The 22,039-nt window shown below is 50.1% G+C and overlaps 3 protein-coding genes and 1 long non-coding RNA gene across 5 annotated transcripts; 1 reads left to right on the plus strand and 3 right to left on the minus strand.

Moving 5' to 3' along the window:
• The first annotated feature begins 1,427 nt into the window (after positions 1–1,427).
• On the plus strand, positions 1,428–8,919 carry HMBS (hydroxymethylbilane synthase). The gene is given in 12 exon segments (XM_008577903.1): positions 1,428–1,661; positions 4,391–4,444; positions 4,775–4,847; positions 5,237–5,286; positions 5,373–5,428; positions 5,821–5,898; positions 6,123–6,200; positions 6,322–6,397; positions 7,518–7,631; positions 7,861–7,899; positions 8,114–8,320; positions 8,463–8,919. Coding segments are annotated over 12 exon segments (1,053 nt in total). The 5' UTR covers positions 1,428–1,628; the 3' UTR covers positions 8,658–8,919.
• A 317-nt stretch (positions 8,920–9,236) lies between these two features.
• LOC103594660 lies at positions 9,237–10,030 on the minus strand. The gene is made up of 2 exons (XR_550873.1): positions 9,801–10,030; positions 9,237–9,607 (listed from the first exon to the last, which is right to left on the minus strand). It is a non-coding gene; the product is annotated as an uncharacterized LOC103594660 (long non-coding RNA).
• Positions 10,031–10,107: 77 nt separating this feature from the next.
• Positions 10,108–10,573, minus strand: LOC103594661 (histone H2AX). The gene has a single exon (XM_008577904.1). The coding sequence runs from the start codon at positions 10,545–10,547 to the stop codon at positions 10,116–10,118; it is 432 nt and encodes a 143-aa protein (XP_008576126.1). The 5' UTR covers positions 10,548–10,573; the 3' UTR covers positions 10,108–10,115.
• An 859-nt stretch (positions 10,574–11,432) lies between these two features.
• On the minus strand, positions 11,433–16,382 carry DPAGT1 (dolichyl-phosphate (UDP-N-acetylglucosamine) N-acetylglucosaminephosphotransferase 1 (GlcNAc-1-P transferase)). 2 transcript variants are annotated; one of them, XM_008577906.1, is made up of 9 exons: positions 16,020–16,382; positions 15,584–15,704; positions 15,193–15,406; positions 14,817–14,963; positions 13,493–13,577; positions 12,962–13,150; positions 12,550–12,637; positions 12,228–12,383; positions 11,433–12,153 (listed from the first exon to the last, which is right to left on the minus strand). In XM_008577906.1, exons 1-9 carry the CDS (start codon positions 16,178–16,180, stop codon positions 12,088–12,090), a joined length of 1,227 nt encoding a protein of 408 aa, XP_008576128.1. In that variant the 5' UTR covers positions 16,181–16,382; the 3' UTR covers positions 11,433–12,087. The 2 variants fall into 2 exon arrangements, with proteins under 2 accessions (XP_008576128.1, XP_008576127.1); XM_008577905.1 differs by lacking the exon at positions 11,433–12,153 and having other exon boundaries at positions 12,302–12,383; positions 12,535–12,637.
• Between the last annotated feature and the right edge of the window lie 5,657 nt (positions 16,383–22,039).

Here is a 22,039-nt window from a genome sequence, read left to right on the forward strand (position 1 = left end):
TTAACTTCATCCCAGCAATGGGCATCTAATAGAGTTTAATTTACTGAAGAAGCTCTGCGAAAGACCTAGTGACTGAACTCGGAGAGCAGCCTGGACTGAAGCACCCAAAACAGCTCTTGCTCTTTAGTCTTGCTTATCTCTGGCTCTTGTTTGGGTGAAATATTCCAGCAGGAGGTAGATTCTGGTAGTAAGCCTTGGGCTTAGCCTGCCTTCATAAAGGGCAGGTTGTCTAGCTGTACTCAGTACCAGATGATAAACAGGATAAAAGGGCTTTTATTGAAATACTTTTTCCTCTTTGAAGTCAGCTAAAGTTTATGTTGCTGGGTGTTCCTGAGTAATTTGGGTTACACTACCTGTTAGAAAATTGCTGCTATGTTGTTTAATTGAAGGAAGTAACCTGGACATTGTATTTTAGGTAGTATTTAGAAAAGGCAGTATTGTAGCTGCCATGAGTAGACTTTGGATCAGGTGACCTGAGAGTGAATACTAGCTGTGCAGTTCAACCTAGGGTAACTCTTACCTTCTCTGAACCTCATCTGTCCATTAGAAATTATACCACCTACCTTGTACTGCTGTTATGAAGGCCTCAGGAACAAATGGGTGTCTCATGCTTTGTACAGTGGTTAGCATATGGGTGCTCAATTCATGAGTATTAGTAATGTTACTGGGAAAAGCATTTTTCCACTAACAATAATGTATTGGTGCTCCCACTTCACAGTTACGCAGGTACTTCAAAAAGTTCACGGAAAAATGGAATTAAAATACTACGAATCCTTCCATGAACTTTTTGAAGACCCTTCATATTTGTCTTTAGGCATGACCTTTAATTTCTCTGAACCAGTTTCCTCATTTTTAAACTAGAAATGCTGCCTCTTAATACCAAAGTCAAGGGTTTGGATCCCCAGATCTGCCTGCCACCAAAACAAAACAAAACTGCCTACTTCAAGGTTGTAGCAAAGTGAGTTTGAACAGAACAAAGGAAGAGCTGCTTAAGCTGCACTAATTGCTTGTGCCACAACTAGGAAGATGAAGCTGTAGAATTCTGGATGAAGGCTTTCTGGAGTAGCCCTCTTATTTACAGATGATGAATCCAGCCTAGGAGTCATGGTAACTTGCTGAAGTACCCTTTACTTCTAACCCAGCATTTCAGAGTTAATACAGTCTCCTTTCCCTCTTGGGCATGGCTAACTTCGGCTTTATTGACTATTTCTTTGGGTGGCTGTAGGATACTGCAAAGACAGTTGACAGTAGGTAAATCTGGGAAGCACATCTTTGCCACTGACCTGGCTCAGAAAGAGGTGGTAGGCCTGGGTCTCAAACAAAAGACTCCTCTGGGGCAAACCGGGACCCACCCTCGGGAGCCCACCATCCGGAAGATCCTGGTGGAGCCCACGTCGCAACAGGGTATATGGTCTGTTCTGTTGCAATCTAATTCCCGCCCAGAAGAATGTGCCTCCTCGCCGAGGGAGGCGCCGGAAGTGACGCAGGGCCCTTCGCAGATCCGGGAGTCGGAGGCCGTAGGACGAGCTCAGACCCCATGTGCTCTTGGTTCCCGCCAGCCGGAGGCCCAGAACTCGGGGCCCCGAGGGAGCCCAGCGGCACCCCCGGCCTACTTCCCGAGTGGAGCCATGTCTGGCAACGGCAACGCGGCTGCTACGGCGGTGAGTCCTGAGCCGGTGACCCGCACGCTTCGGGCTGTAGATGAGCCGTGTAACGATTGGCCGCAGGTTCCATCCTCCGTTGTCTATTGGTCGGAATGGCTATCCATTTTTTTTTTTTTTTTTTTTTTTTGTCTGCGTAGTTTTAACGCGGCTGCTACGGCGGTGAGTCCTGAGCCGGTGACCCGCACGCTTCGGGCTGTAGATGAGCCGTGTAACGATTGGCCGCAGGTTCCATCCTCCGTTGTCTATTGGTCGGAATGGCTATCCATTTTTTTTTTTTTTTTTTTTTTGTGGTCTGCGTAGTTTTTAAAGGGCCAGTAGCTAGATTCCGCTTCGGAAAGAGAGGGGATATCAATGAGCGGTGGGGGCCGGGTTTAGAGTGAAAGGGCAGGCTTCCCTAGGAGGGATTCCCGCCAGGCCTGGGATGCACGGCTCTAGGTTTAGTGACCCAGCCAGGGAAAGTTCGTCTATACAGACGGGATCCTTTCACACGAGACGGGGCCTAGGCGGATACGGATGCTGCCACCTTGGGAAGAAATTCCACTTCTGATTGAGATAGGAGAGCAGACTCCAACTCTCCGGACTGCACACAAATATCTTGGAAATGCGCCTTCTCTCTTTTTCTGTTACAACGGTCATCCAGCCCCAGCCTGCTCTCAAAGTCCCCAGCCGAGGCACATCACAGAGTTACTACCGTGGGCGGGGTCCACCCTGGGGCCTTCCTATTCCTAGCCTGCCGAACTCTGGGCTTGTGCGCATGCAAACCACAGAGGCAGTGGAGGCTGCTCCCAGCCTCAGATAAGAAAGAGATGGGGCAGCTGCTTATCTGCCCCTGTCCAGCCTGCTGGTGAAGAGTGGAATTGTTTGTTCTTGCACTGGACGAGGACTAGGAGTCCAGAGCACTGGACTAGGAGTAGGAGGAACATTTGGATTCTAACTCCAGCTCTGTGCCCATCATTAGCTGTGTGAACCTGGGCAAATCACTTCACCCCTCAGAGCCAGCCTTTGCTTCTGTAATGATCACAGAGGGGCCCGCCCTGTCTACCCGATAGAATTGTTGTGAAGACAGAAGTATGTAAAATAATACCTTTAGCATATACGTGCTCAATAAATACTTTTTTTGGTTTTTTTAAAATACTTTTTTTGGCGGCTTGGCTGGTAGGGGGATCTGAACCCCTGACATTTTTTTTTGTTTGTTTGTTTTGTTTGTTTGTTTGTTTGTTTGTTTGTTTGCTTGTAAATGGCCAGTATTGGACTGGAACCATGACCTTGGTGTTACATGGCTGTGCTCTAACCAAGTGAGCTGATTGGCCAGCCTGAACCTGTGACCTTGCTGTTACCAGCAACACTCTCTCCCAACTGAGCTAAACGAAATATTTATTTTTTAATGGAAAATTTTGACTTGAATACAGTGAACTTAAGGGATTGTTTGAATCTAGCAGTTCTGGGCCCTTAGATTTCTTTCTGTGGGCTCCCTGTGGCCCAGAATTTTAGTAGCCAAGTTTAGTATTTAAGCCTAGCCTAATTTGTGAAGGATCCCCCAGGGTTGATTCACTGAAGGAACAATCATGTGGAGTAGACTCAAGTCCAAGAACAGCAAGCTGTCACCCTTAGCAAAAGAGGCCCCAAATGTCTGGCTGCAAAAGAACTCCATAGGGCTAGCCAGTTAGTCAGTTGGTTGGAGCATAGTGTTTTAACACCAAGGTCAAGGTCAAGGGTTCTGATCCCCGCACCAGTCAGCCACCAAAAAAAAAAGAACTCCATAGGATGAAGACCCCAGAGTAGGAAAAGTTGACAGTATCTACAGTGGCTACTGTCTGATGTAGAAAGAAACAGGACCTCTGTCTTAGACTGAAGAACCCAGTTCTACCTACTTAGGATGGAACACCTTTGTCCAAGGTACCCCAGCAGGAGGAAGAGGCATGTCCCTTTGAGTTGTTGGCTTGGGCTCTGACATCTCCATATTTACTTGTTGCTGAAACCAGAGGCAGCACTCTAGGTGAATGAACATTAGGCAGCCGGGCCTTGTAGTGAGAGGCAGAAGAAAATTGAATCCAAACCTCTTTATTTTAAAGGTGAACAAACAGGTCCTGATGAGGTGATGTGCTGAAGATCATCCAGCCAAGAGCTGAGCAGGATACATCAGATGTGTTTGCCCCAGTCCTTTATAAATTCATTCTAGCTAGAGTAAGGGATCCTTAGTGTGCCAGCTGTGGGACACCTCTTGGCATCTGGGTGGCACTGAAGTTTTCTCAAGTGCCTTAATCTGTTGTAGATAGTGAAACCTGCCCTCCAACAACTCAGCAAAAGTTCCCCTCTGTGGCCCCAGCTGCCCGGCCCCTGCTGGCTATGGGCCCCACCCTCCCTGTGGCCAGGCTGATGGGCCTTATCTCTTTAACCCACCTGGCTGTGTGCAGCATTTTCACTGAGAACTGCCTTGGCCAGGGTGGGCTTTGGGGCTCAGTGTCCTGGTTACTATAGCAGCAGCAACACCAGGTCCTACTATTGCTTCCTTCTTGTCTCTGCTTCTCTGAATCCCTGAGGAGAGCAGAAGGTATTGAGGAAGGTAAAGGGACAAGTTTTGGAGTATTTCCCCACTTGGAGGCTCAGCTTGCCGCAAGCCAGGGGCTGAGGTTCCTTTCTTCCAAGCCAGTGATTCTGGTTCTTGGATAAGGTGTTAAAGAATACAAGGAACAGAGGGAACTGTGACGTGGGGACTTTTTCTGCAGGAAGAAAACAGCCCAGAGATGAGAGTGATTCGTGTGGGTACCCGCAAGAGCCAGGTGAGTGTAGATACGGGGATAGATGAGGTTTGTCTGGAGAATTTTGGTACTCACAGTATCACAAGTTGAGGGGCCCAGAGGGTTGGTTTCCAGCATGGAGGAAATAGACTAGCTGGGAGTTAAATTCCATGGGGAATGACAGATTGCATTCTGTGAGGAGAGAGTCCCTGAGCTGGGGAAGTTGTTGGGGTACAGAGGACTCCCAGGCTAGGCCCCTCTCATTCCCAGGTGAGAATTCCAATCTCTTCAGGATCTCCCTGACCCTATGAAGATCCAAGCCTGGGGCAGTGGTCAGGGAAGGGCAGGACTAATCCGAATTTCTGCCCTCAGCTGGCTCGCATACAGACTGACAGTGTGGTGGCAACGCTGAAAACCTTATACCCTGGCCTGCAGTTTGAAATCAGTGAGTTTTTTGGAAAGGAATGGAAGCTAATGGGAAGCCAGTACTTCTGGAGGGGAGAACACAGTGTTTCTGGCTTTGCCTATGACTGAAGCCTGGTCTCACTGCCTCTAAGAATCCCTCTTGGCTGCTCACAGTGCGGGGGGCTCTTTCGTTCTCTGGATACCTCCAGCTTTGACTATGTGGGCTAGCCTGGCATTTAACATCTTATGCTTTGTCTTTTTATCAGTGTGTCTGATCTTCCTGTTAGATCTTATATTTCCAGAGGGCAGGGACTGGGGCTTATGTGCCTCTCTCCCCACCATGAATCCTAACACATTGCTGGACTTAGTAAATGCTGGACTGTATAAGTAATGATTAATGAGCACCTGATTGATTGACTTTCTCCTCAGTTGCTATGTCCACCACAGGGGACAAAATTCTTGATACTGCGCTCTCTAAGGTAATTATATTTCCCCCTAATCCTTGTCCCCTCTCATCTTTCCTTCCCTCAAGAGATTTACTCTGATGCTCTTTCTTGCCCGGCAGATTGGAGAGAAGAGTCTGTTCACCAAGGAGCTGGAACATGCACTGGAGAAGAATGAGTAAGTGAAGACAGGACAGCATGGCACCCTCCTGGTCTCTTGATGGGATCCCAGTGTGCTCCAGACCTGCATATCAGCTAGGCTGCTAGGCTTAACCCCTTAAATAGGCTGGAGGGGGCTCATAGGTGGGTTTTTTCAGGCTTCAGAGAAGGAGAATGTTCTTTCTGAGCTATCTGGCTGCCTGGAGTGCAAAATTGACTGGGGGAGTGGAGTAGAGGGAGGGTGGGAGGAGAGCAGGTCTCAGGATCCCGAGGTCTTGGAAAATCCTGCCTCCTGAACCATCCTTGGCTCCACCACTGAAGTAGAGGCAGAGTGGGTAGAGAAGGCGTGGAGGGGGGGCGAGGCTGGCTGCTGGGACCCCTTCTCCTTGCCCTCCTCTCCCATCTCTCTAGAGTAGACCTGGTTGTTCACTCCCTGAAGGACCTGCCCACCATGCTTCCTCCTGGCTTCACCATTGGAGCCATCTGCAAGTAAGAGTCCTGCAAGGAAGGGGGTCTGGAGAGGGGGTACGTATCATGTGAACCTTGGCTTTTCCCTTTGGGACTTGGCCCTCTGCCTCGAGGGCTGTTTTCCCTGCCCTGAGGAGTATCGAGTGTGGCAGAAAGCTCAGAAAATGCCAGCCAGTGGCTATTGAAAGAGAATGGAGGTGACCTGAACTGAAATCTCCCTCATTTTATGACCCCTCCACCCCCAGGCGGGAGAACCCCTATGATGCTGTTGTCTTTCACCCAAAATTTGTTGGGAAGACCTTAGAAACCTTGCCAGAGAAGAGGTGAGTGGGGCCTGCATAGGTACCTTAGTGGGATGTGCACAGAGGAGGGAGATGAGAGGAGGAGGAAGGGAACAGTGGCTGCCTCATGCTCCTTCTCACTTTAAACCCTCTCTCTGAGCAGTGTGGTGGGAACCAGCTCCCTGCGGAGAGCAGCCCAGCTGCAGAGAAAGTTCCCACATCTGGAGTTCAAGAGTATTGTATCCTTTTAGAAGAGGGAGGCGGCAGCATCTAAGGAGGAAGACAAGGTCTAGAGGACCATGAGAGTGCTGAGAGTGGAGAGGTTCCCAGAACCAGTGGCCCATGGGGTCATTGGGCCGCCTGTCCTTCCATCCTTTAATATTTTCTTAGCCCCAGGCAAGTGCCTGGCACTGGCATTGATAATACAGGGTAATACTGAATGGTGATTGCTTCTTAGGGGGGCAAAGGGGTGCTTCCATTTTATTTTATATGCTACTGTATTGTGCTGTGTTTTGTTTGTTTGTTTGTGGTGGCCAGTATGGGGATCTGAACTTTTGACCTTGGTGTTTTAACACTGCTCTAGGCCAACTGAGCTAAGCGGCAAGCTGGCTACTATATTATTTTTATTTTCAAAATGAATATTAGGGGCCAGCCCGGTGGCGCACTGGATAGTGCGCCGCTTGGGAGCGTGGAGGCGCTCCTGCCGAGGGTTTGGATCCCATGTGGAGACCAGTTCCCACTCACTGGCTGAGCGAGGTGCGGGCGCAGCACTAAGGGTTGCGATCCCGTTGCCGGTCCCCGGTACGGGCGCAACACCAAGGGTTGCTATCCCGTTACTGGTCAGTGAAAAAAGACAAAAAAGGAAAAAAAAATGAATATTAGTACGTTTGGGGGCCACATTCAAGCTCCTATAGGCACAAAGAGTGGACTCCACGGGGGTCATAAAACTAATTTAAAAAATATTATATGCAAAGCGCTCCAATGGGTGAAGTAGGGAATTCTCTGGAAGCTTCTATTCAAAATACCTAAATACCGACTTGGGGGTCAGGGAAAGCTTCTCAGAGGTCTTGTCGCCTTGGACAAATTATTAACCTTTCTGTATAATTTTCTTGACCTGTAAAGTGGGGATAATAATACCTACTTCATAGAGTTGTGAAAATGGAATGAGTTGACATATGGAAAGCACTTTTGAATGGTGTCTGGCATGTAGTAAGTATGATGTAAGTGTTAGCTGTTATCATTAAGCTGAGAACTGGAAGATGGGAAGTTAGCCAGAGAGGAAAAGACAGACTCAGGCAGAGGCAACAGCATGAAGCTCCAGATTGCACAACACTCGTAGTCCTTAGCATCTCTCCACAGCGGGGAAACCTCAACACCCGGCTTCGGAAGCTGGACGAGCAGCAGGAGTTCAGTGCCATCATCCTGGCTGCAGCAGGCCTACAGCGCATGGGCTGGCAGAACCGGGTGGGGCAGGTAGGGGCTGCCCTTGTCCTCTCCCCAGTTTATCTGCCATCTCTTGCGTGCCTGCATTCTCTTCTTGACCACTCCACCTCTAATACTACAAGCTGGAAATGAGTCCCAGAGTCCCAGGCGGGGAAGATTGGGAATCAGAGGCCAGACTGCTACTTGTGCCTACCCAGGCTTTCTAGATACTGCAGAAGCCGCATCTCCACCCTTCTGACTGCCTGTTCTGCCTCCACAGATCTTGCACCCTGAAGAATGCATGTATGCTGTGGGCCAGGTATGCTTGACTAGGGAAGCCGCATGGTGATGTACCCCCTCCCTTTGTTCTCAGCTAAGAAACTGGTCTCACAATCTTCTGCCTGTGCTTCTCCCAGAAAGAAATTTTCAGGGAGGGGCAGGCCTGGGGATGCTACTGGCTCAAAAGGTTCTGGGGAGCAGGTGGAGTAGGGTGGGAAGATCAGGCCTGATATCCTAGGCTGTTTTTCCATTAGGGAGCCCTAGGAGTGGAAGTCCGAGCCAAGGACCAGGACATCTTGGATCTGGTGGGTGTGTTGCATGATCCTGAGACTCTGCTTCGCTGCATCGCTGAAAGAGCCTTCCTGAGGCACCTGGTAGGGCCTGTGTTCCACTTGTGGGGGGGGTGGAGACTTGGGGACCTGGGAAGGTGAGTGGGGAGATTTCTCAAATGAATGAATGTAGTAATAATTCATTCTTTTTTTTTTTCCCTTTTGTCTTTTTTCGTGTCCGGCAATGGATCGCAACCCTCAGTGTCGCGCCTGTACCGGACCGGGACCGGCAACGGGATCGCAACCCTCGGTGTTGCTCCCACACCTCGCTCAGCCAGTGAGCGGGAACCGGTCTGTATGTGGGATCCCTGAGGATGATCCACAACTGGTAGGCATCACTGCCCGGAACATTCCACGAGGAGCCCAGTTGGCTGCGGAGAACCTGGGCATCAGCCTAGCCACCTTGTTGTTGAGCAAAGGAGCCATGCACATCCTGGATGTTGCACGGCAGCTTAATGATGCCCACTAACTGGTCTGTGGGGCATAGGTGCCTGGGTTGCTGCTGTCCAGTGCCCACATCCCAGACCACAGTGCCCCACTTTCACTGCTAACTGGGGAGTGATAACCTCAGGAGACTGAACTGCAGGGTCCAAGACTTCCAGGGACTTGTCTCACCTTGGGGCCTTGGGGGCTGCCTTGCCTCCTCAGTGGGTGTGGGCTTCATCTCTTTAAAGTCCAAGCCACTGCCTTTGAATGTAATCAACTATAGTAATAAACCAGCTCTGAAGGTGGTCTTTTGCTTTTTTGGTGGGGTTGGGGAAAGATAAAAACAGAAACCCCTTTAATCCTTACTTCTGAGGCTAGGACCTCTGTCCAAAGTTCTCCTGGAACATCCTTAGAATTTCTGCCTCGACAGTCCTTGTTTTAAACTTAAATTGTCTCCCAGGGAGCACCAAGAAAGCAAGAGAGAGCCATAATCTTTAAAATCTGGCTGGTCCCTTTTCCAGTTAACAATAGCCTCTATTTATATTACAGTCCCTCCCACCCTCTTACCTCAGGAAAGTATATAAAATCAATCCCACAGTTCTTGCAAAATGAAAACAAAGACTTCATTTTAAAAAACAATTCTTTAATAAACAAAATTAGTCCATTTGAAACTCCCCAGTACCTAAAGTTCTAATCTTGGATGGGTTAGCTGCAAAATTCCAGTTCAGAGCTCAGTCCAGACAGAGATTAACCGACTTGTGCTGGCATCTAGGTGCTTGGATTGCTGAATTGAGTCGCTGGAAGGGAAATGGGGCGGAGTGAGTAGGCCTCGCTGCCAGTCTGTTTCAGCAAACTCAACTCCTGTCCACAGTCAGCTGTGAAGGCAAACTGGAGGCCGCTGCCCTCCCCCAAATTTCTTCCTAGGGGGCAGTCATCTCTGGAGGAAAGATGTTCAGATTACAAAGCGTTTTGTCCGGGCCACCTCACACAGGCCTGTGAATGAAGGTGGAGGGAGAGCTGATGAGAAAGGCCTGGGATGTGGCAGCAAAGGGGGCACCAAACCAGAACTGATCAATTGCTCTCCCGCCAAAGCCTGGAAATCAACAGTCACGTCTGCAAAGTCCTGGGCTAAGCACCAAGCCGGAGAAGTGACACGCTACCGGCCTACAGCTGCTGAGGGACTCACCTCCAGGGCTCGCCGCCTCAGCCCTACGTCAGAGCCGAAAGCCAAGTCTCCGGAAGATGCTGCGGCCTCCCTGCAGCCCACCAGCAATCCTGAGGATGGGGCGGCTGAGTCACGAGCCGCCAGGCGGGCATGTGCGCTCCAGCCTCCCCCGAGCCGCGCCTCACGGTCCCTGGGTCGCGAACGAACACCCCCGAGGACGGTCGGCCACCCGCCCCTCCTCCCGGCGAAGACGGGGCCGAGCCCTGGTTCGCCACGGCCCCGACCGAGACCGCGGCGGCAGGCCGTGCGGGGGCGGGGGTGTGGCGCGGGCACCCCTCAGTACTCCTGAGAGGCCTGCGTGGCCTTCTTGCCGCCAGCCGGCGCCTTCGGCCCCACGGTGGCGCTGGTCTTCTTGGGCAGCAGAACGGCCTGGATGTTGGGCAGAACGCCCCCCTGGGCGATCGTCACGCCGCCCAGTAGCTTGTTGAGCTCCTCGTCGTTGCGGATGGCCAGCTGCAGGTGGCGCGGGATGATCCGTGTCTTCTTGTTGTCGCGGGCCGCGTTGCCCGCCAGCTCCAGGATCTCGGCGGTGAGGTACTCGAGCACCGCCGCCAGGTACACCGGCGCGCCGGCGCCGACCCGCTCGGCGTAGTGGCCCTTCCGCAGCAGCCGGTGCACGCGGCCTACGGGAAACTGGAGGCCGGCGCGCGATGAGCGCGACTTAGCCTTGGCGCGGGCCTTGCCGCCGGTCTTACCGCGGCCGGACATGTTGCGCGAGGTAGAACGACGAAGAGCAACGCCTCCAACAGACACCACGCAGACGTCCGCTGCAGTCCAACTGCTGCCGCGTTCGCCGCTGGGCAGCCCTTATAAGCCCCTCAGGGCACACCTCCGCGTCCTCCTGATTGGCCCTTTTCTCCAATACCCGCCCCCGGTTGGTTGCGGTTAACCCTTCGGGGTCGCGCCTCGGCTGAGGGAGCGCGCCCGCCGATTGGTCAAATTTGAAAACCTTTTGCCCGGGGAAAGAGCCGAGGAGGAGTGGTGGCACGCAGAATGCCAACTACCCCCCGGTTGTAGCCAATCTGTGGAAAGCGCGCGAAATTTAAACGCTACAGCCGGAGACCAGAACCAGAAGCCAAAAGAGGTGGAGTCTGAAGCCGCTTAGGGATCCTCTGTGAAATCTGTGCCGGCCCAGGATTTTTATTTATTTATTTTTAATTTTTTTTTTCTTTAAAGATGACGGGTAAGGGGATCTTAACCCTTGGCTTGGAGTTATCAGCACCACACTCTCCCGAATGAGGCACAGGGATCCTCTGTGAAATCTGTGCCGGCCCAGGATTTTTATTTATTTATTTTTAATTTTTTTTTTCTTTAAAGATGACGGTAAGGGGATCTTAACCCTTGGCTTGGAGTTATCAGCACCACACTCTCCCGAATGAGGCACAGGCCGGCCCTCCGGCCCAGGATTTTTAAAGGAAAGGGGTCAAAACTACAACTACCTCTGCCTCCCCTTCCAGGTCTGTTCGCTCCCCACTCCCTCCTCCTATGTGGCAAAGGGAGAGTGAAAAGGGGAGGAAATGGGACCCCCTGAGAGTTCAATCCCATGCCAGAAAACAATAACTTGAATCGTATGGCCCTCCATACCACCTGAAGTATAAGGATTTCAAAATTTATTCAATATGTTCTGTCTGGTCTTAGTTCTGTTCACTTCTTGCTAGAAGGGGTCAGATGGGACAGAGAGATAGGCATCCTCTTGGACGAGGTACCCTCCCCAACCCTCCCAATCTACCCCAAAATGTCCATATAGGACATATACCTACAGGAACAACAAGAAAAAGACAACACTTTATTGTCACCATTGGGAGCACCTGGCCCCCAGTCTGCTCTTACTAATCAGAAAACTTAATTTATAGTTAAATATCAAGTTATCTTCAAGCCTTTGTCCCTATCCATAGCCCAGGTTCTATCCCAAGGCCCAACATATTCCTTGAGAGTGAGAACTCTGAAAGTTGAGTTGTGAACTGCATAAAAGCTAATGTATCCCACCATAGGAGGTTGCATAGATGGGATGGAGAGGGACAGAATGGCAAGGTGAAGAAAGCCGTAGGCAAAGTCCAATCAATACTCATTAGAAGGCAAGAAAGGCCCCAAATGCCAATAATCTCAGGAGAAGAGAAATGCTGAGAATATCTGGAAGAGAATGAAGGGAGGCAGAGGCCTGGACCAGGAGGCAGTCATGGTCCAGACAGAGGTTGGCCTGAGTCAGAAACCCTCAAAACTGTGAGGTAAAGGGCAATGATCAGGGGACTCAGACATCATAGAAGAGTCGAACAAGCTGGTACCGAATGGAGAAGGTGACAGCACTGCTCAGGATCTGCAAGGAGAAATGGACTGGATTTAGAACCATGGGGAAAGGGAGACAGGTGTAAACCCAATCCCCAATCTCACCTGTAGCAGCAGTAGGAGCAATGTGAGGTTTCTCTCATGTATGGGCCCAAAGACTTTAAGTAGCAAGTTGATGAGTGTCATGTTGTTACACTCTGTGAAGGCACCATCCTCATTCTCACTCTGGCGCACTGTCACTAGCCGGAGGCTCTCCGCTACCTGGAGGGGCGAGAGGTGGAGAGAACTTCAGCTAATACCTATGTTTCAAGAATGGGGATCTGTTTAATGCTTCCAAGCTCCCCTTGGATCTGATGCAGACCTAGGTTCCCCATTCCCTGTGTTCAGGATTGTGGCCTGGGGCCTTACTTACTTGTTACCCTGTTACCTTTATAATAAAGGTGCCCAAGAAAGAGAGGCTCTTGGTCTTGAACTTAGAATAGCTCATCTCCAGTTTGCCTGTCTTGGTATTGAGTCTGTAGGGGGAAAACAGCTTCATGTGACTGGGCCACTATTCAAAGAACTCTGTGGTTAATTAATAGGAAGAGCACTGAACATGGAGTCAAACAACCTGAGATGTATTGCTGGCTCTGCTGATTACCACCATGTGATCACAACTGCTGTGAGCATTAAATAGATTATGTAAGTAAATGTGCTTTGTAAGTTATAAAGGGCTTCCCCGTATGGAAAGAGTTAGCTCTTTTTGGGGCCCACTCCCTTCGCACAGCAATGTAGAGGCTGGCTTTAAATATTACAAGTGAAAAGACTACGATGTCCCTTTCAAGCCCCAAAGTGGCTACCTGGGCATGCGGTGGCGAGGGCAAGGGATGATATGCAGGAGCTGAGGCAGTGAGTAGAGGAAGTTGAACACCTGCGGCATGAAGAAGAGTAGCATGGTCTTGCTGAAGTGTCCCAAGATGCCCACCACGGCAAAGGTCATGCCAGCAAAGTAACAGAAGGTATCTCCCACAAACACCCGTGATGGGTACCTGTGTAGGGGAGAGTATCTGAGCCGGTGGCAAGAGGCATTACCAATCCTTTCACATCACACACTCTAGGCACTGGGCTAGCCTTGACCCTAGTTCTGACTCAGAGGAAACTCCAGGTGTCCCAGCAACTCTGCAGGACCCTATCCCTGGGGCCTCTACAACATTTGTCCCCAACTACTGCTAGGTAGAGAGCAATTTCAGAATACTACCAACTGAAGATGCAAAAAACACTCAACACAGGTACACACGGCTTTAGCCTCTCCACCAGGAGGTGGGTTTTGATAAGGACCATCTTTGCTACATGCTCAGATAGTTGTCCCCCTTATCCACAGGCCTACTTACCAGTTATGGTAGAGCAATCCCAAGGTGGTGAAAAAAAAGGGTATCATAAAGTAGAGGGAAAAGACATGATCATCCCGATAATCACCTTTGGAAGCAGGGGAAAAAGAAAGAGGGAAAAGTTAATACCTACTTCCTCTGCATACCTTGGTCCTATTTTTGTCTGTCTCTAAGTTCTGTCCTCAGCAGTATGGTCCACCTCGCCCAAGCCAATTTCAAGAACTCACTACCCCTTTTATGTTACCCAGGGAATTACCAATATTCCACCTTTCATGAAGTCTTCCTAAACTAGCTACTGTCTTAAATTTGGTTTAGACTATTCTGACCTAGGTTTGAATACCAGCTTTACTTCCTAGCTCTGTGACCTTGATCATGATACATTTAACTTCTCTAAGCCTCAGTTTCCTAATCTGTAAAACAGGGCTGATGATAACACCTGCCACACTGAGCCATTACAAGATTTTTATTTTTTTATTTTTATTTTTTGGCAGCTGACTGGTACAGGGATCCAAACCCATGACCTTCGCATTACCAGTACCACGCTCTTCCAAGTGAGCTAACTGGCTAGCTCCATTACAATATTTAAATGAGATAAGGTTTAAAAAGTGCTTAGCTTTTCTAAGTACTTGTGGATGTCCGTCAGTCAAAGACCACCAGAAACACCTATAGTCAAGGCTGGGTTTACCGACTTCTTGTAATAATGGAGACTTCAGAAACCAGACACCATGGGGAACCATAGAATGCCTCAGTAAGAGAGTGTTAAGGGAAACTGTAATAGGATTTTTGGGGGGTAATTTTGGGGAGGGTGCAAGGAAGTAGAGTTTTGCTCTGGACTGGGTACTATCAGAAAGCAGGAGTAATTCTATGATTGAGCACTTTAATAATTTTTATCTAAGAAGTGGGAGGAACTGAGTTCGTATTAGAAAGAAGCAGCAGTCTCTCATGTTAGCCAGGAGAGGGATCTTGGTCATTCTGTGGGTTGCTCAGTGTTCTTATGGTTTTGTCTGTGCTCAGACATGATTAATGGAGGGAGGGGTCTTGTTTTTGTCTTGCTCCATCATGGCCACAGAGTGATCCTGTCTGATGTTGGGGGCTGTAGAAGATCATGGCCTACTTATTAGTGCCAACCCAGCTATAAATGACAGGGCTATTTTTAGTTCTCACATTTAATAAATCTTCACTGTTATTTGCAAAGTAAATAGCTTCCCTCATTTTCTATAATTATCCACATATATATTTTTTTCCCCTGAATTCCCCAAAGCTACATATCAGGAAACTACCTTAACACTCAGACTTCTCTTCTTTCCCTACTCCCAATCCCACCTACCTTCCAACTCCACCAGGTTGAAGACAATGATGGAAGCAGAAATGACTAGCGACTGGCCAGCCTCTAGGCCATTAATTCCTGCTAGGATATTGATGGCATTGGTACAGAACACTGCCAGCAGCCCCATGTAGACATAGTACAGGATCCCTTGGGGGAAGACACAGTATGAAAAGCAGTAGTGCTACCTAGGGAAGGAGGATTTAACAACGTTCTTCTTATGAAGGGCCACCAGAAAGGATCTGGAAGACACGGGAACAGAACAGGGACACTTGGAGGAGAATGTGGAGAACCAGGAAGGGTGCTCTGCTGAACCTCTCAGGGGAGAAGGGTGCCCTGAAGTAGGTGCCATAGGGGCAGTAGTGACAGGGCTACTCACCCAAGTCCAGATGCAGGCCAAGAATCGGGCGGAAGGGCTTGGGTACCACAATGGTGGTGTTGCCAAAGTTGGTGAAATAGACCATGAGGAGAGGTAGTGAGGCAGCTGTGGGCAGCAGCAGCTTATGGCGCCAGCGCAGATTCAGTACATCATCCGCGAAGCCCAGAAAAATCATGCAGCAGATGGCAAGGAGGGCACCTATTAGGGCCACAAACTGGGGGAGGCTCGGGCAGGTCATAACTCAAGCCTACTCCCTCCCATTCCACCTTTCAAGAATTCCTGTCTTTTCAATTCGTTCTTCAGCCCCTCCTCCCAAGCTGAGATACCCCCAACTCTCTCAGGTATCCCCCAAGCCCCAGCCACAGGCAACTGCCCCCATTAACCCACTTACTTCATGGTGGGGGAATGCCTTACACTGCTCCTCCACAAAGCAGCTCAGGAAAGGGAAAGGGATGAAGCAGAAGAGGATGATAAGGAAAACAGCACCGCTGATTACTCCCTGGGACTCTGGGCTGTGGTCCATTAGCAGAGGGGTGGAGGGGGAAGAAGAGAAGGGGCGTGGTCATTCACTAGTACAAGCGTCACAGTAACCCGAAATGGTCTTCTCCTTCCCAGACTGGGTGGGGGCGGGAGGCGTAAGAAGGAAGGCACGTCTGCTGGAGTCCCTGATATACCCAAGGGTCCCCCCATCCCTTCCCTAACGCTAACCAGTTCTGCCCATCACCTCCCAGAGTCCCCTGGGTTAGCGCTCGGTCCCCGCCCCTGCCCACCCCACCCCTTCCTCAGCCTTTGCCCCCCTGTCCTGCACATGTTGTGCCGCTGCTCACATCTGTTGCCGGCTGGTTTTGTTGAGGTCCTGGCCACACAGGCGCGCGGCGATGAAGTGGCCACGGAAGGCCGGGATGAGGGTGAACGTGGCCACAAATCCCAGCAGCGAGCCGATCAAATTCACCAGCAGCGGCATCGGCAACGCTGGGAAGGCCCACATGGTGACCTGCCAGGGGCCCCGCTCCGCCGCCTCCTCAGCTAACGGGCAGCTGGGCAGCAGCCCTGAGGCCTCAGCAGTAAAGAGTGGCCACCCCTCCACAGGCAGAGGCTTCGCACACCAGCCTGAGCAAAACCGAACAACTCTGACTTGAGCCGCCCTCGGGACCCCTGAGAGCCTCTAGGAAGCAACCTCTGCTGTGCCCTGAGGCACCTGCCTACCTACTGTTTCCGCCCGGATCTTGTTTGCGTAGCACCTGTCGCTGCGGAAGGCGGCGGTCACCATTTTTAATACGGGCACTAGCGTGGGGACAGAAGTGTAATTTTAAATCACAAACTTTGTTCGAGAGTAGAGTCATCACGAGAGTATTGGAAAAGCAATTAAAGGACGACAAGCAAGAGCGGATGCTTTCCTAACATTGTTAGAGATGTACAGGCCGGGGCGGAAATACCTCTTGCCCAGTTCCAAGATGAACTCCTCATTGTACCACGTGTCTGACACCACTCACTCGCTGGTTGCACGTCAGTTTAGCCTACGCAGTTCACGTTTAAAGGGCTAGTACCCCGCGCTTAATGGGGGATGCTTCTGGAGCCGGGAAGATGGCTAGTGGAAGCGAGGGGTGGACAGGAGGGACGAGGGTGTGGAGCCGCGCCTCTTCCTTGTAGGAAACCTGTTAACAACGTAGTCGAAAGCCAAGGTAAACACAACTCAATTCCCGGAAGCAGCTACGATTTGGAAGGACGAAAATTCTAAAAGCGTAGACACTTGAAAAGCCCCTCCCACTCGGTTTTTCTCGCCCTTGATCCTGGTACTTTTTCCTCAACATCCCACCCACTTTCTGTCCCCACTGGAACAGTTAGTTGCCGGGCAACCCGCTGTGGCACTTCACCACTGAAGGGACTGGGAGTGCCCTCAGGTCTTGGACTTAACCCGGACTTAAATTTGAACCTGCAAAGAGTTAAGGAGGCGAGAGAACCAGACCCACACTTGGCTTCCTGTGAGCATGAGGAACTCCCAGTAAGGTTTCTTCCTCCAGGTCGCCGTGCCTTTTGCTTGGCACCTGTTACCCTGCTAGTAACACTTCACTATCATCTACATTCTCTTTCATTCCCCCACAGGCTCTTAAGCTGCAGATTATTTCCATTCCTCAGAAAGGAAATCACCACCAGGCATGTTCCAGAAGTCAGAGTCTGGTACACTTTAGGCCAGAGATAGTCTCTCCATTTACTTAAAACAAGGTGAAATGTCCCTTCTACTTGAAGATGGCTCTAATTAACAACTGCAACAACAAAAGCCCAGAAATGTATAAAATACATAGATATGTGTGCATACATATATAATCTCTGTAATTTACTTGGTAGTATTCCACCAAATTTTTTGGTACCTATCCCACTGATACTGTTTTTCTGTGTGTATGTGTGTGTGTGTGTGTGTGTGTGTGTGTGTGTGTGTGTGTGTGTGTGTGCGTGTGTGTGTGTGTGTGCGTGTGTGTGTGTGTGTGCGTGTGTGTGTGTGTGTGCGTGTGTGTGTGTGTGTGCGTGTGTGTGTGTGTGTGCGTGTGTGTGTGTGTGTGCGTGTGTGTGTGTGTGTGCGTGTGTGTGTGTGTGTGCGTGTGTGTGTGTGTGTGCGTGTGTGTGTGTGTGTGTGTGTGTGTGTGTGTGTGTGTGTGTGTGTGTGTGTGTCTCTTTAGACTGAAAACTCCCAAGAGGTAAGTGTTTTCTGTTCCACAGGGTGTCCCCGTGGGGCTAAGGACACACAGAAATCTGTGTACAAGGCATCATCACACGTAATGAATCTGAGTCTAAAAGAGGTATTCTGAGAGCAATAGGTGCACATGGAGGGAGCAATTAGTTGTAACCAGGGGAAGTGAGAGGGCTTTGAGGGAGAGTAGTGTCTTGAAAGATTTCAGTAGGTGTAGGAGTGGAAGGCCCTTCCAAATAGGGAGAATGAGACACCAGGAGTAGGTGGAAAGGAGGAGCTTGTGGGATCCCCAGAGGAGACAGCCTTTGTTGATCAAGAGCATGTTGAGACTCCCTGGAGTTCTGAGAGACAGTCTGTATCTATTTCCTTTTTTATTAGGAGGCCGGTCCTAATAAATCTTCCTTCCCAGCCTGGCATTGAGAAGGAAGCTCTGTCTCTTTCTTTTCTGGAGATCATTAGTCCTCCCCACCCCCATCTCTAAGAGGGTGGGAGGACTTGTTCAAAGACAAGACACTAGGGATTCATCATCCACGTATGTTAACATAAGAACCATCAAAAATGCTTACTAGGATACTGTCATATAGTCTGAATATTTTCGTTCCCATTATGGTAAATGCCCAGTTGATTTTCAGACTAACCAGAGGGAGAAACAAACAAACTCATGATTGTTGGCCTCACTTGAAATTTTTGCCATTCCTGGTAAAAGTTCAAATATTTGCCTGAATGCTGAAGCAGACCCTAGGATTAACAGACCAACTGAGTTGTCAATGGCCCCAAGCTGAGCAGACAATGTCTGAGATGGACATCTTCTCTAAGTCACCTTGAGTACCTCCCAGTGAGGAAGGCCAATCCACTATTAAGTCTGACTGCCAGAAAAAGCCTGTCCCAAAAATGTTTCACAGTGCCTACAAAGACCATGAGAGCGCAGACTTACACCACCAAAGTCACGGGTTCAGATCCCCATACCAGCCAGCCTCCAAAAAAAAAAAAGGAAAAAAAAGGCCATGAGACAGCTCTGGATAGTCTGGGGCTGTGACACTTACAGGACCCTATCTGTGGCTCTGTCTGGGCAGCTAAATTACTCTTTTCTCTTTTCTTCTTACTTATCCCCTATCAGATAGCAAAAGTTGTTAGCAGAAAACAAGCCCCAGAATCTCCCATTCCACTGAGATAACATGAATGATTTTCCAAAACATGGGAACAATATAGAAATTTTTAGTATGTATGTATATATATATTTGGGTTTTTTTGGTGGCTGAACCATGCAGGGATTGAACCCCGGACCTTGGTGGTATCAGCACCACACTCTATCCAAGTGGGCTAACATGCCAGCCCCAGAAAATATAACACACTTTAAATATATGTGTAGGGCTGGCTGGTTAGCTCAATTGGTTAGAACATGGTGCAGATCTCCTTAACAGCCAACAGCGAAAAAAAAAAGAGAATATTTTCTTTTCTTTTCTTTCTTTTTTTAAAATTTGACCAGTAAGGGGATCTTAACCCTGGACTTGGTGCTGTCAGCACCACGCTCTCCCAAATGAGCCAACTGGCCATCCCTTTATAGGGATCCGAACCTGTGGCCTTGGTGTTATCAGCACCACACTCTCCCAAGTGAGCCCCGGGCCGCCCCCCCCCAAAAGAATATTTTCTGTTAGACTTCTTAAAATTACAAAGAAGTTTTTAATCCCTACTATGCGCATAAGAAACTCTTCAGTACTGCAGATGACGCAAAGTGATATAAATGCTATTGCTCCCTGCCCCCGCAAACAGTCTACTTCAGTATATTTAAAGCACCTTCACTGAACATGAGGGAAGAGAGACAGTAAGACATGGTCCCCACTCTTAAGCAGCTTCCTGGTGAGTGGAAAAAGCAGACATATAAACAGCCAGCTAGACCGTACACTGGCCAGCTGCCAAAACAAAAAACAATAAAACAAAACACAACAACCAGCTAGACTATAAGGTAGAATGCAGTAAGTGCTAGGGGTCTAAGTAACAAGTGGAAGATTGGGAAGACTAACTAGGGAAACTCATGTAAGACTGAATTGTGAAGCAGTATCTGGCAGCATAGGACCAAGTGTTTAGTGGAGGAGTTGAGGGAATAAATCCAAGAACTCAGAGAACTGAGATCCTTGGGAGGTCTGAGGATTCCTGAAGAAGGATTCTTGGAGGAAGGAGGTCTTCATATGAAACCTTGCACCTGGACAACTTACAGATAACTGCTCCCCTAGCTCTAGCTGCTCTGCCCACTGACGGCTTCCTCCTGCCTCCCTGGATTCTGGTCCTGAGTTCTCTCCTCCCTCAACTTCATGTCTTCTCCTCTCCTTGAGATTAGAAACACAGACTCTAGGAATCTCCATTGTTTTGGGAGTCCAGTGACAATGCATGGGCAGGGCCACAGCAAGGTTACCTTATCACTCCCATCTCTCCCCATCATTCCTTTCCTTACAGAGAAATCCAGGGATGCCCAGGCTATCGCACCACCTCCTCTGGCTTAGACAACCCTGTTGCTGACCTGCCAGCTTTTGCCTAACTGCCACCCCACACTTTAGAAGGCATTGTTTACACTGCTGTGCTTATTCCTCAGACAACTAACTGGATTTGGGAAAAAGATATTTAACACCCTTCCTTTCTACTTATCTAAGAAAGGCACTTCGTTTGCCAAAGACCTTCCCATGTGTATGAAGAAGGTGCTCTTCCTTGGGTGGCTGGTTAGCTCAGTTGGTTAGAGTGCACCCTTGTAATATCAAGGTTAAGGGTTTGGTTCCCTGTACCAACCAGCTGCCAAAAAAACAAAAAGATAATTTTCGAATGAGATAATATATGTAAAATAATCAATAAATCATGGTTTAAAAAGGTGGGGGGGGTCTTCCTTTGAATTTTTTTGTAGGTTTTTCCTTCCCCTGTCCCCAGAAAGCAATGATGACCTTCAGTCCTATGGGGACTGAATCCATACCCTAAATCTAGGAAAAAGGATGGATCCTGAGGCCACAGTTTGGGCAGTGTACCTCCAACACCATTTCTTGGAAGCTTGTTGGGATAGCACACATTTGGATGGCAGGGTCTTCTGGTCCACTCTATTGATAGTCCAGTGCTACATTGCCAGCTCCCCTCTCATTAACACCCCCTGTACACGTGCTCCATAGGCAGGAGCTGTTACTATGGAAATATATTATTTTTAAGAACAGATGCAGCCCTGGGCTTGGGAAATATCTCCAGAACAAACCCACGAGAACAAGGAGGTTAATGGGGGTGTTCCTGGGCCCTAGCTCCCAGGGGATGATGTCAGAGGGAATTCATATTCCATATTCTATTCTCAACCTCTACCAGGTTTAGGTTCTGCTTTCTCTCTGTAGATATAAGCTGGACCTCTGCTAGGGACTTCTGTCTGGGAGGGATGCTCTCCACCTCCTGACCCAGGGCCTAGCTTCGGCCAGGGGATGAGAACCTAGAAGCTGCTGAGCCTGGGGGTGTTAGGCGAAGGGGCGGTGATTTCCACAGGGTCACCTCCTTCTTAACCCCACAGGCATCCAACCTGTAGCAATCTGAGAAGCGTAGGGGAAAGCAGAGGCGGCATCTCGGGTAAACGAAGTCACTCTTGCTGTGAGCTCAGGTGAACGGGAGCACCCTGATTCCCGAGGACTGGGCGGGGTGGTAAAAGATCCCGCCTATTTCCAACCCCGGAGCCTCCTCCGCTCGCGCCTCGTCCTCCAGCCCTCCTCTACCGCAGGAGCGCCAGGACGGCCCGGCCGCGCCCGGAGCAGGTGCGGCTCCTTTAAGGGCGGGTGGGGGCGGGGCGCCGGCGATGTTGTCAGTGTCAGCTCTGCGCACGCAGCCCTCCCGGAGCCGGTGCCGGCCCGCGAGCCCCCGCGTCTCTGCAGACCAGTCCCCGCCCGGGTCCAGCGGGGCCCGCGCCGTGGGAGGAATCGGGCGCTGGCCGGCGACTGACCAGGACGGACTGCCAGACCAAGCGACCACGGAGACAGAGACCCCGGCGTAGCGACCCCGGAGTACCTCATCTCCTCGATCTTTTGCACCCGCTAGTCCCCGGCGCTCAGCCCCGGAGAGCCCTAGAGCCCGCGCGCCCAGCCCCTGGGGAGCCCGCCCCCGCCCCGCGGCCCACCCGGGCCATGCTCCCCCGGGGCAGCGGCTGAACCCGAG

The sequence above is a fragment of the Galeopterus variegatus genome, unplaced genomic scaffold (genome assembly GCF_000696425.1).
Source record: "Galeopterus variegatus unplaced genomic scaffold, G_variegatus-3.0.2 Scaffold1598, whole genome shotgun sequence".
In the NCBI taxonomy this organism is placed as follows: Eukaryota; Metazoa; Chordata; class Mammalia; order Dermoptera; family Cynocephalidae; genus Galeopterus; species Galeopterus variegatus.

Excerpts from the sequence above, each read along its gene's own strand:
- LOC103594661 (XM_008577904.1), bottom strand. The coding sequence starts at position 10,547 with ATGTCCGGCCGCGGTAAGACCGGCGGCAAGGCCCGCGCCAAGGCTAAG.
- DPAGT1 (XM_008577906.1), bottom strand. The coding sequence starts at position 16,180 with ATGTGGGCCTTCCCAGCGTTGCCGATGCCGCTGCTGGTGAATTTGATC. Across the intron at positions 13,151-13,492 it reads GGATTGCTCTACCATAACTG|GTACCCATCACGGGTGTTTG; the intron begins GTAAGTAGGCCT and ends TCCCCTACACAG. Across the intron at positions 12,638-12,961 it reads CCTCGCCACCGCATGCCCAG|ACTCAATACCAAGACAGGCA; the intron begins GTAGCCACTTTG and ends TTCCCCCTACAG.